The sequence below is a fragment of the Lithobates pipiens genome, unplaced genomic scaffold (genome assembly GCF_037356315.1).
Source record: "Lithobates pipiens isolate NorthernLeopardFrog02 unplaced genomic scaffold, aLitPip1_a1.2 Scaffold_13, whole genome shotgun sequence".
In the NCBI taxonomy this organism is placed as follows: Eukaryota; Metazoa; Chordata; class Amphibia; order Anura; family Ranidae; genus Lithobates; species Lithobates pipiens.
Window position 1 is genome coordinate 38,301,446 of NW_027507718.1, and position 17,834 is coordinate 38,319,279.

At 45.0% G+C, this 17,834-nt stretch overlaps 1 protein-coding gene across 4 annotated transcripts in view; it reads right to left on the reverse strand.

The window, feature by feature from the left end:
* Nucleotides 1-1,065: 1,065 nt before the first annotated feature.
* Nucleotides 1,066-17,834, reverse strand: part of RFX3 (regulatory factor X3) — a 456,270-nt gene continuing 439,501 nt past the window's right edge. For 3 of the 4 annotated variants that reach the window (XM_077475023.1, XM_077475024.1, XM_077475022.1), the window contains 2 exons: nucleotides 12,487-12,529; nucleotides 1,066-2,685 (listed from right to left, as the gene is read on the reverse strand). In XM_077475023.1, coding sequence (XP_077331149.1) covers nucleotides 2,444-2,685; nucleotides 12,487-12,529 — 285 coding nt within the window. In that variant the 3' untranslated portion in view covers nucleotides 1,066-2,443. The remainder of the gene's footprint in view (nucleotides 2,686-12,486; nucleotides 12,530-17,834) is intronic. The other variant, XM_077475025.1, reaches the window with a different exon arrangement.

A 17,834-nucleotide genomic window follows, 5' to 3' on the forward strand; every position in this document is an offset into this window, starting at 1 on the left:
ATCATGCTCTGTTTCAGTATGTCACAGTACATGTTGGCATTCATGGTTCCCTCAATAAACCGTAGTTCTCCAGATTCGGCAGTACTCATGCAGATCCTGACACTCCCACCACCATGCCTGACTGTAGACACACTTGTCTTTTTGCTCCTCACCTGGTTGCCGCCACACACGCTTGACATCATCTGAGCCAAAAAGGTTTATTTTGGGTATGTTGGGCTCATCAGAGCACAGGACATGGTTTCAGTAATCCATGTCCTTAGTCTGCTTGTCTTCGGCAAACTGTTTGTGGACTTTCTTGTGCATCATCTTTAGAAGATGCTTCCTTCTGGGATGACAGCCACGCAGATTAATTTGATGTAGTGTGTGGCGTATGGTCTGAGCACTGGCAGGTTTACAGCCACACCACTTTAACCTCTGCAGCAATACTGGCACGTCTATTTCCCAAAGCCAACCTCTGGGTATGATCCTGAGCATGTGCATGCAACTTCTTTGGTTGACCATGGCGAGGCCTGTTCTGAGTGGAACCTGTCCTGTTAAACTGCTGTATGGTCTTGGCCACCATGCTGCAGCTCAGTTTCAGGGTCTTGGCAATCTTCTTATAACCTATGCCATCTTTTTTTAGAGCAACATTTCTTTTTTTTCAGATCTCAGAGAGTTCTTTGCCATGAGGTGCCATGTTGAACTTCCAGTGACCAGTATGAGAGGGAGAACAATAACACCAAATTTACCACACCTGCTCTCCATTCACACCTGAGACTTTGTAACACTAACAAGTCACATGACATCGGGAAAATGGCTAATTGGGCCCAATTTAGACATTTTCACTTAGGGGTGTACTCACTTTTGTTGCCAATGGTTTAGACATTAATGGCTGTGTGTTGAGTTATTTTGATGGGGCAGCAAATTTACACTGTTATACAAGCTTTACACTCACTACTTTACATTATAGCAAAGTGTAATTTCTTCAGTGTTGTCACATGAAAAGATATAATAAAATATTTACAAAAAAGTGAGGGGTGTACTTACTTTTGTGAAATACTGTGCGTATATCTATATCTAAATATACACATATAGATATTATATATATATATATATATATATATATATATATATATATATACATACACACACTTACACGGCTTACTAGCAGCAGAATGAACTACTGTTATGAAATAGTTTCTGGGATAGCAGGAACACAAACATATGACATTGGTCCTTATCTTTTCTGGACATACATGTCTTTAACCCCATCTTCCCTGAGTTTTGAGTCTTGACATGGCACTCTTTTGGTAACATCAGATTAGGTTCCTTCCACTTCATTTTGACTGTGAGGCTATGTCTACTGTGTAATTTTGCACTGCTTCAAAGAACCCATCAGGGTTGAAGAGGTTAAAGGTTTATGCTAGACTTAATCAGTGAGGATAAGAGCAATATGCAAAGTTCAATAATGGATACCAACAAATCAGAAATCATTCTTGTGGATTTGACTCCATTTCACTGAAATCTGATTTTTTTTTGGGGGGTTAATGCACTTTGCATGTAATCATTGTAGTTTGTGCAGTTTTACTGAATAAGCCCAGAATTTGGGTTTTTATATCTCATACCTTCAGTTATCAGCTTGGTTTAACAGCATATAGCATTTGTGCAATAGTATCAAATGCACAATCAGTAGTATCTTAACAGTGTAGCTGAGGGTGCACTTAGCTGAATAAACGTTACAGAAAGATGCTTGCTAAGAGACCCTCAGCCTTTACAGGCATCTTCCTAAAACAGATGGATACAGTTAACGGAAGTTGATTGCGTTGTTCACCATTACACAAAAGCATACATTTTTTCACAACTTTAGCATACTGCAATATTTTATGCAGGCCATGATCGTGATTTGTAGGGCACAAAGAAGTTGCTTGAATACTCCCTTCGCGCAACAGAACAACAGCCAAAACAATTACCTCCATAGGTATAAATATCTTATCTTACATAGATAGATAAGGGGATTCCCAAAATTAGTGTCATTCATCTGCTGCCGCACCTTTTTTCTCCAGTGTAAATGATCAGCATTTTCTTAAAAAGATGTGCAACTAATAAAATAACTACAATACAACTCAGCAGTAAAATAGATATAAAAAAAAAATCCAGTATTAAAACAACTCCAGTGGAACGTCAAGGAATTAGGAATTGTGATACAATCTGCTTGAAACAATAACATGAATAAAACCAGAAATCATATAAAAACAACGTTAACACCAAGCACAAAGAAAAACATGTTTGTACACTGGGAAAAGTAGAGGAAAGTGTGCTTGGGGCAAGGTTGACAAAGAAAGTTAAGGTCACAATAGGAAAATTTGACAACAGTCGACCTTCAGGCATATCCTGCGTTTCTGCCATACTCTTAAGCCCATCATACATATATTATAAACTTCTTTTTGAAAATCTTTAATATTCACTAGACTGCAGTATAGGTATTCCCGGTGGCACTGCACTGTCTGATGGTCTGAGTGCTTGAGACAATGTGCTCGCTGTGTATTTGGTTCAAAACCAGGCTCTGCTGGACGTTGCCCTCTAGTGATGGCTGCATACAGCCCACCTGGAATGCCTGAGCCAACTCAGTCTTCTCCCTTTTTGCCGGGGGCTCTCCACAGTCATCCATTTCCTCTTCCATTTCACTGTCTACATCACTTCCCTCATCTGCACAAATAAACAACCATTAAAAAACAGAAATATGCCAAATCCTATATTTATTTAATAAGAGCAACAATATACTTAACCACTTCCGGACCGCCATACGCCGATATACGTTCTCTGTCTTTAAAGAGGGATATCTTTGTTATGGCAGCAGCTAGCTGCCATAACCCCGGTATCCTCTTCTTCAGCGGGCGGTCTCGTTTCAAATAATAGTGGTCTCTGGTGGATTCGCCACGAGATCACTTTTATCGGTGGCGGGAGAGGGGCCCTCCTGCCATTCTCCGGTGCCCTCTGCCGCTTACCAGAGCTGTCGGTAGTGATCGGATCCTTCTCCTTCCCGGGTATGGAGACGAGTGAGGGGAAGATGGCCCCCATCCGTCTCCATACCATTGCAGGGCGGAAACGACATCAAAACATCACTTCCACCCATAGATTTTAAAGGGCCATTTTTTTTTCCAAATGACAATTTTTTTTATTTTTTATTATTTTTATTGCATTTTAGTGTAAATATGAGATCTGAGTTTTTTTTTTACCTCAGATCTCATATGTCTTGTCATGCTTTTTTTCTATTACAAGGGATGTTTACATTCTTTGTAAAAGGAATAAAAGTGACACTTTTTTTTGTTTTTAAAAGAAAAGTGTAAAAATAAAAAGGTAAAATAAATAAGATTTTTTTTTTAAACACGCCCCTTCCCGCTGAGCTCGTGCACAGAAGCGAGCACATACGCAAGTAGCGCCCTCATATGAAAACGTGTTCAAACCACACACGTGAGGTATCGCAACGATCGGTAGAGCAAGAGCAATAATTCTTGCCCTAGACCTTCTCTGTAACTCAAAACATGCAACCTGAAGATTTTTTTTAAACGTCTTTACTGTTGTCTTATTTTTTAATTCAAAAAGCGTATTTTTTCCAAAAAAAAGTGCGCTTGTAAGACTGCTGCACAAATAAGGTGTGACAGAAAGTATTGTAATGACCGCCATTTTATTCTCTATGATGTTAGGAAAAAAGTACAATGTTTGGGGGTTCTAAGTAATTTTCTAGCAAAAAAAACAACAGTTTTTAACTTGTAAACAACAAACCTCAGAAAGAGGCTTGGTCCTTAAGCGGTTAAAGAAAATCTACGGTCACAGCATGCACGTTAATTTTATAACATGAGCACTGTAATAGCAATACGAAAAATTTCTGTCAACTTCCTAGATTTCATGCATGCTTTGTAGCCTATTCACTGCTGTTTACGTTCAATTTTTAAGGACTACACATCCCATGATTCATTGGTGCCTGTAAGCAGTGATTCCTGTATAGACTCCACCTCCTGAAACTATTCCTCTCAGCACCTCGGTAGTTCAGAGGTAGGCTCTGTGAACTGTGTGACATAGCAGTGTCTACATGTGAGACAGATAGTAAATGTGTGGGGATCTTAGCAAAGAAGTTTACAAACTTCAAAATCGTTCAGATTAATAGGTGTAGGCAGGAAATATATTGAAATACATGGTAGAAATGAATATATGATTTAAATTTTTTACCATAGTTGAGCTTTAAAAAATAACAAAGGTACTAATAAAGCCCAATACCAACTGTACTTTTCTTTTCAGTTTGTATAGGGAAAGGGAGGACAGTGACAAACTCTGTAAGGTTATTATTGCTGTCAGTCTGTCTCCCTGCTGGGGGATCTACCCTTAGAGTCCATTCACACAGGGGCAACTCCTGATCCGACTTCAGGTCGCCCCTAGTCGCCTCAGGTCGCCTCAGGTCGGACAACATTTAAAAAGCAATGTAAGTGAATGAGAGCCGTCTTAATGCACACTACTGAGTCGCTCCGACTTCAGAAAAGGTTCCTGTACTACTTCTATCCGACTTGTAGGCGACCGGTACCCATTGATTTCAATGGAGATCGCCTCCAAGTCGGATCTCCGTCTATACGGAGGCGACTCTGACAGAATTATTAGCTCTGAAGGGGGAACTCCACGCCAAATTTCTGAAAAAAATTTGGCGTGGGTTCCCCCTCCGAGAGCATACCAGGCCCTTAGGTCTGGTATGGATTCCAAGGGGAACCCCCTACGCCGAAAAAACGGCGTGGGGGTCCCCCCCAGATCCACACCAGACCCTTATCCGAGCACGCTACCCGGCCGGCCAGGAAAGGGGGTGGGGACGAGCGGGCGCCCCCCCCCCTCCTGAGCCGTACCAGGCCGCGTGCCCTCAACATGGGGGGGTGCCTTGGGGGAGGGGGGGCGTGCGGCCCCCCCACCCCAAAGCACCTTGTCCCCATGTCGATGAGGACAAGGGCCTCTTCCCGACAACCCTGGCTGTTGGTTGTCGGGGTCTGCGGGCGGGGGGCTTATCGGAATCCGGGAGCCCCCTTTAATAAGGGGGCCCCCGGATACCGGCCCCCCACCCTATGTGAATGAGTATGGGGTACAATGTACCCCTACCCATTCACCTGTGAAATAAAGTACAAAAAAAAACACAACACAGGGAAAAAATATTTTATTGCACAGCTCCGGGGGTCTTCCGTCTTCGGGGGTCTTCTCGCCGGACTCCTCTGCTATCTTCCTGTAGCTCTTTTGCTAGCGGAGGAGTCCGGCTTTCTTCCTCGCCGCCGGCCTCTTCTTCCGACTTCGGGGGTCTTGTCCCCCTCTTCGGTTCTTCTGACGGGCCACCGCGCCTTCTTATAGCTCTTTTAGAGGCGGTGGCCCGGTCTTCTGTCGCCGCCGTCGCCTTCCGTTCTTCTCCTTCTTCTTCTCCTAGAGATGTTGACTCGACGAGCTCTCCGGCCACAATGCCAGGGACGCGCTCCGCTGCCACTTATATAGGGACAATGGGGCGGTGTCACATGGGTTGATGTCACATGGGTTGGTCACATGGGTTGATGTCACATGGTGACCCCGTCCCTTACCATGTGACATCAACCCATGTGACCAACCCATGTGACATCAACCCATGTGACACCGCCCCATTGTCCCTATATAAGTGGCAGCGGAGCGCGTCCCTGGCATTGTGGCCGGAGAGCTCGTCGAGTCAACATCTCCAGGAGAAGAAGAAGGAGAAGAACGGAAGGTGGCGGCGGCGACAGAAGACCGGGCCACCGCCTCTAAAAGAGCTATAAGAAGGCGCGGTGGCCCGGCAGAAGAACTGAAGAGGGGGACAAGACCCCCGAAGTCGGAAGAAGAGGCCGGCGGCGAGGAAGAAAGCCGGACTCCTCCGCTAGCAAAAGAGCTACAAGAAGATAGCGGAGGAGTCCGGCGAGAAGACCCCCGAAGACGGAAGACCCCCGGAGCTGTGCAATAAAATATTTTTTCCCTGTGTTGTGTTTTTTTTTGTACTTTATTTCACAGGTGAATGGGTAGGGGTACATTGTACCCCATACTCATTCACATAGGGTGGGGGGCCGGTATCCGGGGGCCCCCTTATTAAAGGGGGCTCTCGGATTCCGATAAGCCCCCCGCCCGCAGACCTCGACAACCAACGGCCAGGGTTGTCGGGAAGAGGCCCTTGTCCTCATCGACATGGGGACAAGGTGCTTTGGGGTGGGGGGGCCGCACGCCCCCCCTCCCCCAAGGCACCCCCCCATGTTGAGGGCACGCGGCCTGGTACGGCTCAGGAGGGGGGGGGGGGCGCTCGTCCCCACCCCCTTTCCTGGCCGGCCGGGTAGCGTGCTCGGATAAGGGTCTGGTGTGGATCTGGGGGGGACCCCCACGCCGTTTTTTCGGCGTAGGGGGGTTCCCCTTGGAATCCATACCAGACCTAAGGGCCTGGTATGCTCTCGGAGGGGGAACCCACGCCAATTTTTTTTCAGAAATTTGGCGTCGAGTTCCCCCTTGAGCTCATTCTCTGCTTGGCCACGGCAAAAGTCGCCTGGCCTGGGGCGACTTGTAAGTCGTCCCAAGTCAGGTTGAAGTCAGCACAAGTCGTGTTGAAGTCGTCCCAAGTCGCGCTGTGATCTTAACTCAAGTCGTGTCCAAGTTGCCTCACTCAAGTCGCCTACAAGTCGTGTTGCCCCTGTGTGAATGGACTCTTACTTTCTGCTTTTATGGCAGGGTGCCAAACACATAGTTACTGTGCAAATATTTTAGGCACTTGTGAAAAGAAAATGCTGTAAAGTGAGGATGATATGAAAAAAATGAAATGAATAGTACAAAGGACATAAACATAAAGAAAACAACTATTTGAATCAATATTTTGTGACCACCCTTTTTGCCATTAAAAGAGCATCAGTTTTCCTACGCACACTTGCACACAGTTATCTGAACTACTTCTGGACCGCCTTCCGCGCATTTACTGCGTTAAGATAGTCTGGCTGCGCGAAACTATGTACCTGTACGTCGCATCGTGCAGTAGCCTCTGGGGGCAGCACCCCCTAGGGACACACTTAACCCTTTGATCGCCCCTGGTGTTAACCCCTTCCCTGCCAGTGTTGCATAAACCAATCAATATATATATATATATATATATATATATATATATATATATATCATTTTTTTTACCATTTTAATATGTAGCAGAATATATAGTGGCCTAAATTAATGAAGAAATTTAAATCAAAATTTTTTGTTTATAGCGCAAAAAATAAAAATTGCAAAGGTGATCAAATACCATCAAGAGAAAGCTTTATTTGTGGGGAAAAAAGGGACATCAATTTGTTTATAGTGCAGAAAATAAAAACTGCAAAGGTGATCAAATACCACCAACAGAAAGCTTTATTTGTAGGGGAAAAAAAGGGACGTCAATTTTATTATTAGTCTATTAGTTAAAGTAACGCAGTGCGGTATTGCAAAAAATGGCCTGGTCATAAGGAGGGTAAAACCTTCCGGGACTGAAGTGGTTAAGGAACTTGACAGGTAGGTTTGTTCCAAACATCTTGGAGAACTGTGGATTTAGGCCGTCTCAATTCTACCTGTCTCTTTATGTAATCACAGACAGACTAAATGATATTGAGATCAAGGCTTTGTGGGGGCCAAACCATCACATCCAGGGCTTCTTGTTATACGTTTAACTGATAAAGGTTCTTTGGCTTTAGGTTTTTGGTCTTTGTCCAGCTGCATATAAATATGGGACTGATCAGATATCTCACTAATTGTGTTGTACTTTTCAGCATTAACAAAATAAGTCCTACTTCACTTTGTCATAATATGCTATTTTCCCCAGGGAACAAAGCACATGTACTAGTTTGTCCTAACTACCCAGGTGCTATCTAAGACTAGCTGTGAACCTACACAGAGATTCCCCTGAAGGAGAAACATTTTCAAATTTTTCTAACAAAATATGGAAAACTTTTTTTTTTTTTTTTAACAATTGCTGGTCTTTTTTGTTTGTTTAGCAAAAAAAGAAATAAAAACACCAGTGGTAATTCAATTCCATCAAAAGAAAGCTCTGTTTGTTTGAAAAAAAATATATAAAAATTTCATATGGGTACAGTGTTGTTTGACTGCTGAAAGCTGAAAATTGGCCTGAGCAGGAAGGTGGTATAAGTGCCCAGTAAGAAAGTGGCTAACAGCACTCCAAGCATTGCCCGAGATAAGGCCCTCACAAGGAATGCAGGGGAAGAGGGGCATGCCAGACAAGCAGTGCTTGAAGATAACAAAAAGTGCTTTCTGTCAAGGCAGGCTTCTCCTTGCTAGCTGCATGTTAGGGTGGCCATGGGGAAAGCGACCAGGCAGTTAGCTTATATAGCACCTAGGAAGATCGGACAAAGTGACACAATAATAAAAACTGAAGCAGGATTTCGTCTTTAAGAAAACAGTTCTTACTGTAATTTTCAACTCCATTATCAGAAATGTGCATCAAACATGCAATGAATGAGCCACCAAGCTCATTCTCTGTCACATTTGATTGGTATTAATCAGGGGCGGGCTGGGCCGGGGGGCAGGGTGGAAATTTCCCCCCAGGCCGGTGCCTACATTATCTTTAAAACGGCCGCTGCGCTGGCTGGCTGTTCATTTTTTTTTCAGGCTGTGAGGGGCGGCCTGAGTCACACAGTGTTAATAGCATCGGCCACTGATTGGCTGGCTCGATGCTGCTGCCCAGCCTGCGCTGCATTGTGGGAGTTGTAGTCCGGCTGCGCTAAAGCTCCTGGAAGTGTGAACGCAGCAAACTACAACTCCCACCTCCCAGGAGTCTCAGAGGCCGGCCAGGTGAGTGGCACGTCAGGGGAGGGGACACCCGGCGTCAAGAACGTCACGTTGCACGTGACCTGCTGGGCTTATGTAGCTGTCTGTCTGATCCTGCACTGTGGGAGGGACAATGCAGTGCTGGAAGCCTCCCATTATCCTTGTGACAGAGAAAAAACAGACTGATTTGTCCCGTCCGTAGGACAGAATGATCAGTCTGTACATTTAGGGGCTGGTGGCTGCAGCTGAGCGGTGTGTCTCACACACAGCCCAGTGAAGTTCACTCCCCCCCTCCTAGCAACGGACTAATGTAGTTGTACTGCATACAGCTGCCCCTCCTCCTCTCTCTCCCTGTGTCTGACTGGCACGCCCACTCTCCTATCCCGATGTACAGCTGTGAAGAGGAGAGAGGGGGGAGAGAGGAGAGAGGGGGGGAGAGGAGAGAGAGAGGAGAGAGGGGGGGAGAGGAGAGAGGGGGAAGAGAGGAGAGAGGAGGGAGCGCGGGAGAAATGAACAGCAGCAGCTACACATTCCAAGCTGTGAGAACTTCCAGCCTCCTCCCTGAATAAGTGAGCTCTGCATTTTTCGTTACACATTGATAACTGATCTGTCCCTTTCTCTCCCCTATCTGTCTCCCTCCCCCGCTCTGTTCTCCCAACATCCACTTACCACTAAGCCACTTATGCAGCCCATATATTGATTGCTTTTTTTTGTCATTACACTGGAAAAAAAATATGATCCAATTCCCCCCATCTACACATTCCAGGTGGATGGGGGAATCATCCGACAGCGGACCAGTGGGGCGAACAACCAGGGTTGCTTTCCCGACACCGAAATTTTATAGCACTGGTCTCTGTCTCCATGGCAACAGCGCATTAGGACCTAGCGCTGGCTACTTGCCACATTATGTCTGCAGTCTCTGATCACCTCCTGTACTACGTCTGCAGTCTCTGATCACCTCCTGTACCATGTCTGCAGTCTCTGATCATCTCCTGTATTATGTCTGCAGTCTCTGATCATCTCCTGTATTATGTCTGCAGTCTCTGATCATCTCCTGTACTATGTCTGCAGTCTCTGATCATCTCCTGTACTATGTCTGCAGTCTCTGATCATCTCCTGTACTATGTCTGCAGTCTCTGATCATCTCCTGTACTATGTCTGCAGTCTCTGATCATCTCCTGTACTATTTCTGCAGTCTCTGATCATCTCCTGTAGTATGTCTGCAGTCTCTGATCATCTCCTGTACTATGTCTGCAGTCTCTGATCATCTCCTGTATTATGTCTGCAGTCTCTGATCATCTCCTGTAGTATGTCTGCAGTCTCTGATCATCTCCTGTATTATGTCTGCAGTCTCTGATCATCTCCTGTACTACGTCTGCAGTCTCTGATCATCTCCTGTACTACGTCTGCAGTCTTTGATCATCTCCTGTACTACGTCTGCAGTCTCTGATCATCTCCTGTAGTATGTCTGCAGTCTCTGATCATCTCCTGTAGTATGTCTGCAGTCTCTGATCATCTCCTGTAGTATGTCTGCAGTTTCTGATCATCTCCTGTAGTATGTCTGCAGTCTCTGATCAACTCCTGTATGACGTCTGCAGTCTCTGATCACCTATTGTACTACGTCTGCAGTCTCTGATCACCTCCTGTACCATGTCTGCAGTGTCTGATCATCTCCTGTACTATGTCTGCAGTCTCTGATCATCTCCTGTACTATGTCTGCAGTCTCTGATCATCTCCTGTACTATGTCTGCAGTCTCTGATCATCTCCTGTACTATGTCTGCAGTCTCTGATCATCTCCTGTACTATGTCTGCAGTCTCTGATCATCTCCTGTACTATGTCTGCAGACTCTGATCATCTCCTGTAGTATGTCTGCAGTCTCTGATCATCTCCTGTACTATGTCTGCAGTCTCTGATCATCTCCTGTATTATGTCTGCAGTCTCTGATCATCTCCTGTACTATGTCTGCAGTCTCTGATCATCTCCTGTAGTATGTCTGCAGTCTCTGATCATCTCCTGTACTATGTCTGCAGTCTCTGATCATCTCCTGTATTATGTCTGCAGTCTCTGATCACCTCCTGTACCATGTCTGCAGTCTCTGATCATCTCATGTACTATGTCTGCAGTCTCTGATCATCTCCTGTACTATGTTTGCAGTCTCTGATCATCTCCTGTACTATGTCTGCAGTCTCTGATCATCTCCTGTACTATGTCTGCAGTCTCTGATCATCTCCTGTATTATGTCTGCAGTCTCTGATCACCTCCTGTACCATGTCTGCAGTCTCTGATCATCTCCTGTACTATGTCTGCAGTCTCTGATCATCTCCTGTACTATGTCTGCAGTCTCTGATCATCCTCTGTACTACGTCTGCAGTCGCTGATCATCTCCTGTAGTATGTCTGCAGTCTCTGATCATCTCCTGTAGTATGTCTGCAGTCTCTGATCATCTCCTGTAGTATGTCTGCAGTCTCTGATCAACTCCTGTACTATGTCTGCAGTCTCTGATCACCTCCTGTACTGTGTCTTCAGTCTCTGATCATCTCCTGTACTATGTCTGCAGTCTCTGATCACCTCCTGTACTATGTCTGCAGTCTCTGATCACCTCCTGTACTATGTCTGCAGTCTCTGATCACCTCCTGTATTATGTCTGCAGTCTCTGATCATCTCCTGTACTATGTCTGCAGTCTCTGATCACCTCCTGTACTATGTCTGCAGTCTCTGATCAACTCCTGTATCATATCTGCAGTCTCTGACCATCTCCTGTAGTATATATTTTTTTTTTTGGTGGGGGGGGGGGGGGGGGGGCTGGAACTGGAACTAAGTTGTCTGCTGTGATTAGACTTTGCTGCATGCACGGAGTGTTGTGTTTTTTTTTAAGAACATATAAAATAAGAAAATTAAGTTCTCCTGACTGCTTGAATTTTTTTTTAAGAAAACCGCGCACAGTAACCATGATGCATCGCGGAATCGAATCGTTGACATGATAATCGTAATCAAATCGAACCGTGAGGCCAGTGAAGATGCGCACCTCTAATAGCATAGCCATCATGACAATTTTAAATTTTGGCAGTGGCTGCTCTTGTTTTTTTTCTAGCACCCTCTCCCCCTCCAGCGGACTTATCTAACACCCCCCCACCAGCCTACTTATCTAACACCCTCCCCCACCAGGGGACTTATCTAACACCCTCCCCCCCACCAGCGGACTTATCTAACCCCCCCCCACCAGTGGACTAGCCCAACCAATCCCCCCCCCTCCGGCACGCACGGCCAGCAGCACAGACACACACAGCCACCTCCTAGACCATTCAGAAGGTGAATTGCAGCAGGATACATATAGGGGGTGGAGAGGAGAGAGGGGGCGGCGTCCTGGTGCCCCTAATGGGCCTGCATTGCATTTTGGTTCTTCTGCTTTGAATGGAGCCCTCAGTGAGCTGATTCGGTGGTTCAATGGGCCACTTGACTGGACTTGCCCCCCTGGCCTAAGCCTGCCAGCCCTCCCCTGGTATTAATCCTATTTGTGGTCACTAGGCAGCACAGATGTTGCTAATTGAAAATACTTTGATGACTACATCTTTGTACCAATCACATAACAAAGATGCAAATACTTAACACAAGATTTGTAAATGGCTTGGAAAGGATGTCACAATGAGAACAAAGAATGATCGATTTAAAGCTGTCAAAGAGATAAGTAGATAATTACCTTTGTCCATATTACCAGGAGATCCATCGGTTAAGTCGCCAAACTACAATAGGTAAACAAAAAATACTTTCATTTCACAGTTTTATATATATAAATATATTGTAGAAAAATGTGCTGCATACATTTACAAGCTTCCAATATCTGAAGTTATTTGCTAAAAGCTTAAGCTACACATCATATTCTCTGTCTATACTGCCCATGTGCTGGCTAGTTAGATCTATGTCTAACTGAAATTTACTGAAAATAAACAAGAAAGTGATCGACCAATCACAGTGAACACCTGATTAAATTTATCTGGCAGATTTTATCATTGACCAGCTGACCAGTGATAAGGCTGGTGTGATTTTTTGCACACAATGATTTTGGACCTATAGAATAAAAATATTTACAACAGGCTGAGCAAATTGGTTTGGAACCAATTGAAAGATTAAAAAGTTAGTTGAACAAACTGTGGTCACTAAAGACAATATACATATGATAGAGATCAAGATGACAAAATGTACTGACCATTCTATGACTTTAAGAGAAATGAGTGAAGGTTATCTCAATAGGCTGATATAATAGACCTTAAATAATTTCCCATCTGACCCACCAGAAACTCTAGCCAGGCTACAGATCACAATCTGTAGATTTGTGCAAATATAATATATATAGAACGCTAGGCTCGGCCACTGCCTTTTTTTTTTCCATTTTTTTTTTCTTTTCCCTTTTTCAGCCGGCCACTGCCTTGATCACAGTATGTACAGTATCTTAAAAAAGTGAGTACACCCCTAACATTTTTGTAAATATTTTATTATATCTTTTCATGTGACAACACTGAAGAAATTACACTTTGCTACAATGTAAAGAAGTGAGTGTACAACTTGCATAACAGTTTAAATTTGCTGTCCCTTCAAAATAACTCAACACACAACCATTAATGTCTAAACTGCTGGCAACAAAAGTGAGTACACCCCTAAGTGAAAATGTTCAAATTGGGCCCAATTAGCCATTTTCCCTCTGCAATGCCATGTGACTCGTTAGTGTTACAAGGGCTCAGATGTGAATGGCTCTCACTCTCATACTGGTCACTGGAAGTTCAACATGGCACAACATGGCACATCATGGCAAAGAACTCTTTGAGGATCTGAAAAAAAGAATTGTTGCTCTACATAAAGATGGCCTAGTCTATAAGAAGATTGCCAAGACCCTGAAACTGAGCTGCAGCATGGTGGCCAAGACCATACAGCAGTTTAACAGGACAGGTTCCGCTCAGAACAGGCCTCGTCATGGTCAACCAAAGAAGTTGCGTGCACTTGCTCAGGGTCATACCCAGAGGCTGGCTTTGAGAAATAAAGGTATGAGTGCTGCCAGTATTGCTGCAGAGGTTGAAGGGGTAGGGTGTCACCCTGTCAGTGCTCAGACCATACGCCACACATTGCAACAAGTTGGTCTGCATGGCTGTCATCCCAGAAGGAAGCCTCTTCTACAGGTGATGCATAAAAAAGCCTGTAAACAGTTTGCTGAAGACAAGTGGACTAAGAACATGGATTACTAAAACCATGTCCTGTGCTCTGATGAGCCCAAGATAAACCTTTTCGGTTCAGATGGTGTCAAGCGTGTGTGGCTGCAACCAGCTGAGGAGCAAAAAGACAAGTGTGTCATGCTTACAGTCAAGCATGGTGGTGAGAATGTCATGGTCTAGGTCTGCATGAGTACTGCTGAAACTGGGGAGCTACAGTTTATTGAGGGAACCATGAATGCCAATATGTACTGTGATATACTGAAGCAGAGCATGATCCTCTCCCTCCGGGGACTGGGCTGCAGGGCAGTATTCCAACATGATAACGACCCCAAGACGACCACTGCCTTGCTAAAGAAGTTGAGGGTAAAGGTGATGGACTGGCCAAGCATGTCTCCAGACCTAAACCCTATTGAGCATCTGTGGGGCATCCTCAAATGGAAGGTGGAGGAGCACAAGGTCTCTAACATCCACCAGCTCTGTGATGTCGTCATGGAAGAGTGGAAGAGGACTCCAGTCGCTATCTCTGAGGCTCTGGTGAACTGCATGCCCAAGAGGGTTAAGGCAGTGCTGGAAAATAATCGTGGCCACATAAAATATTGACACTTTGGCCCCAATTTGGACATTTTCACTTAGGGGTGTACTCACTTTTGTTGCCAGCAGTTTAGACATTAATGGCTGTGTGTTGAGTTATTTTACATTGTAGAAAAGTGTAATTTCTTCAGTGTTGTCACATGTAAAAAGATAGTAAAATATTTACAAAAATGTGAGGGGTGTACTCACTTTTATGAGATACTGTATGAATAGATATAAATATATATGCAGTGTGCATTAATGGGAATGTAATGCTCCTCTCTTTATTTTTTATTTTTTTATGATATGTCAGGAATTATAAGAAAAAAGCCAGCAGGTGGAAAGTAAAGTATATTTCTAGCCAACAATTATTTTTTATAGCGCAAATCAAAATTTGAACCTCAGTTGGGTTGTTACTCATACCTGGGGATCGGGTAGATTTCCCTTCACACATTGGCCCTAGCGATAATGGTTTTATCAGTCAGGAATGTGGGGAAATTCTGCAACAGCAGTACAGGCAGAAATAAGGATTTTTTTTTTATGTATTTTTTTTTTTAGCAGAGGGGAAGGCCAGAACTCCTGTAAACTTTATATTGCTGTATGCCTGCTACAGATATTTCCTTACTTCATTTCTGGTTAAACCACCGTATCGGTGAAAGTAAGTGAGCAGGAAATATAATGTGCCTAATTAGGCAGATGTGGGGAGAAGGAGGACATAAACCTTTATGGTGAAGTTCTGCTTTTGGTCTTTTTTTAATATGTTTAAAAGGCTTAACTCTATTGCTGTAAACAGCCTGTTGTTCACATAGCCCAATAGCTAAAGTTAATCATACACATGCAGCTGAATGCGTTACAAAATGACTGAATTCAATATTGCTCTATATGAATTTAAATATAATATGTCAATTTCCTGGCTCAGCCTCATGCCAGCACGAACTCAGGTCAACCCAGCCCCTTGACCCCGTATAAGACACCCCTGTATAGGCGGATAAAAAGCAGGCAGTACCTGGTGCAAGTGTTCTCATTCTGTCCTTGCTCCGGACATTCCTGTTTGTACTGCCTGCCGTATGTTCCTGTGGTGGAAGGTCCTTTGTTGAGGGTAAATCTCTCTGAGGAGGGCTCTCCTGGTCCCGGAGTGAGGTGCAGTCTAAATGCCGTAAGTCGTGTGGGAATCGGCTATCCTGGGCTTTTTCATTTCCCCTATTTTTTGCATGTTTTTACTTAGATAAGGTTTCTGTTCCCCTCCATCCGGTCCCAGCGTCCATGTCAGCTCGGCCAGGCGCCGGGTAGTGATGTCAGTGAGGTTTTTAAAAACCTCCCTTCCTCTTCCTATTGTTCTGCGTTCCACCTGCGTTCCAGTGAGGCTGGCGCAGGTGGATTACGTCACCACTCATGTCCGGATTGGTTGGTCAGTTGCAGCTGTTATTGGCTCTCCAGTCCGCTGCTTCTGATTGGCCGAAATGGCGAGAGGGTGGCAAATTTAAACCTACAAGGGGGAGGCTTCTGTGTGGCTCTCAGTACACAACACTGATCTACCAGACTGGTAAGCTTATCGCCGGATCTGCCTGTACTGTGTCCTTCTCCTTCTCTGCCTGTGTGCAATTATTCTGCCTTGCTTCCCCTGCAGCCTGCTGACGGTCCCCAGAAGATTTTTTTGTCTTATTTGCCTCACTAGCCTTGCCCAGCTGGTAAGTGCAGTATGTTCAGGCTTTAGAGAAAAAAATAGGGAATTTATTTGTTTTCTAGCACCGGCTGTCTGTTTCGGGCTTACTAATAGTTCCTCCTTATTGCAGGGAGAGAGGTCCTTCACTCAGGAGCCACAAGAGAACAATTTCATCCTCTAGTGATCATAGTTCTCCGTATCCTCGCGCTTCCCACTCCAAAGTAAAGTCAAAGCGCAACCATATCCAGCGTAGCCCTTCAGCAGACTCTGCAGGCCCATCATCTGGGCATCATCGATCGTCCATCAATCATGGACCAGCTGTCCCGGCAGATATGGTCACTAATACTTGTGGTGTGGTTCCATTACCGAACAAACGCCTTTGTAAGTGATGCTTTAAGGAAGCTTCCCAAGGCCAAGTGTTCAACGAGGAAGTAGAGTTATACATCAAGAGAGCTGTGGAAAAAGGAGTAAGGGTCATGTTGCCAGGCCCTTCTGTGGTGGCAGGAACTAGTCGCCTGAGGAGAAGAGAGGAGGACTCCCTGTAAATCTGGAGCCATTAGTTCTGACTCAGAAGGGGACTTTTGGTCAAGATAGTTTGGACATGTATTTGTTTGATTTTTCTCTGGTATCCTCATTTATATCTGCGGCCAAGCTGGCAATCGATTGGGAAGAAGAATCTTCAGCCACTCAGGGGCAGGGAAAATATTACCTAAATTTGAAGAGAGAATTTCCAAAATTTACTAACATAGTGGAGATCAAGTAGTTAATGGAGGAGTGGTCCAAGCCGGATAAAAGATCGACACTGTGGAATAGGATTAATAAGTTATGCCAATTCCGACCCTCGAACGTGGAACCATGGGCTACCCCTCCTAGAGTAGATGCGTCCTTACAGCGTCTCGCAAGGCATATCACACTACCATTGGAAGAAACAGTGTCTTTTAACCGACTCGGAACTGAAGAGGACCTTCACCACTGCGGGGGCTGCCTGCAGGCCGGTGGTGGCCCTGACCTCAATTGCCAAAGCCATCAGGGTCTGGGCTTGTGGAGTCCGCGTTAGGTTCCCGAGTGCAGGAACTATTCTCGTAAAAACTTTAAGGCTTGAAGTTGGCAGCTGAGATCATAGCGGAGGCAGCGGTGGACTAGGTTAGGTTCACCTCTCGTATCACGGCCCACTCAGTCACGGCTAGACGGGCTCTTTGGCTCAAGCATTGGTGCGCAGATTCTGCCTCAAAGCAAACTTTATTCTCCATTACCTTCTGAGGGAATAAACTCTTTGGTGAGATGTTGGAAGAGGCGATTTGCTAGGTGATGAGAGGAAAGTCTTGCCTTCTCCCCCAGGATCGGAAGTGGCATCTGCAGTCATTTCGGACGAGTTGCAACTTCACCAACAACACAGAGTGGAGGTTGAACCCGAAATATCTCAGGGAGATCTTAAATCAATGGAGGGTTCCCGAGGTGGACCTCATGGCAACATCGAAAAATTGTCAGGTTCCCTAGTTCTTCTCTTGGTTCTTCTGTCCGCAGGTTCTGGCACAAGACGGTCTCTCCCAGGAGGGGAATTTCAAACGGGTGTACATTTTTCCCCCTGATGGCTCAAATCCTTCAGTCATT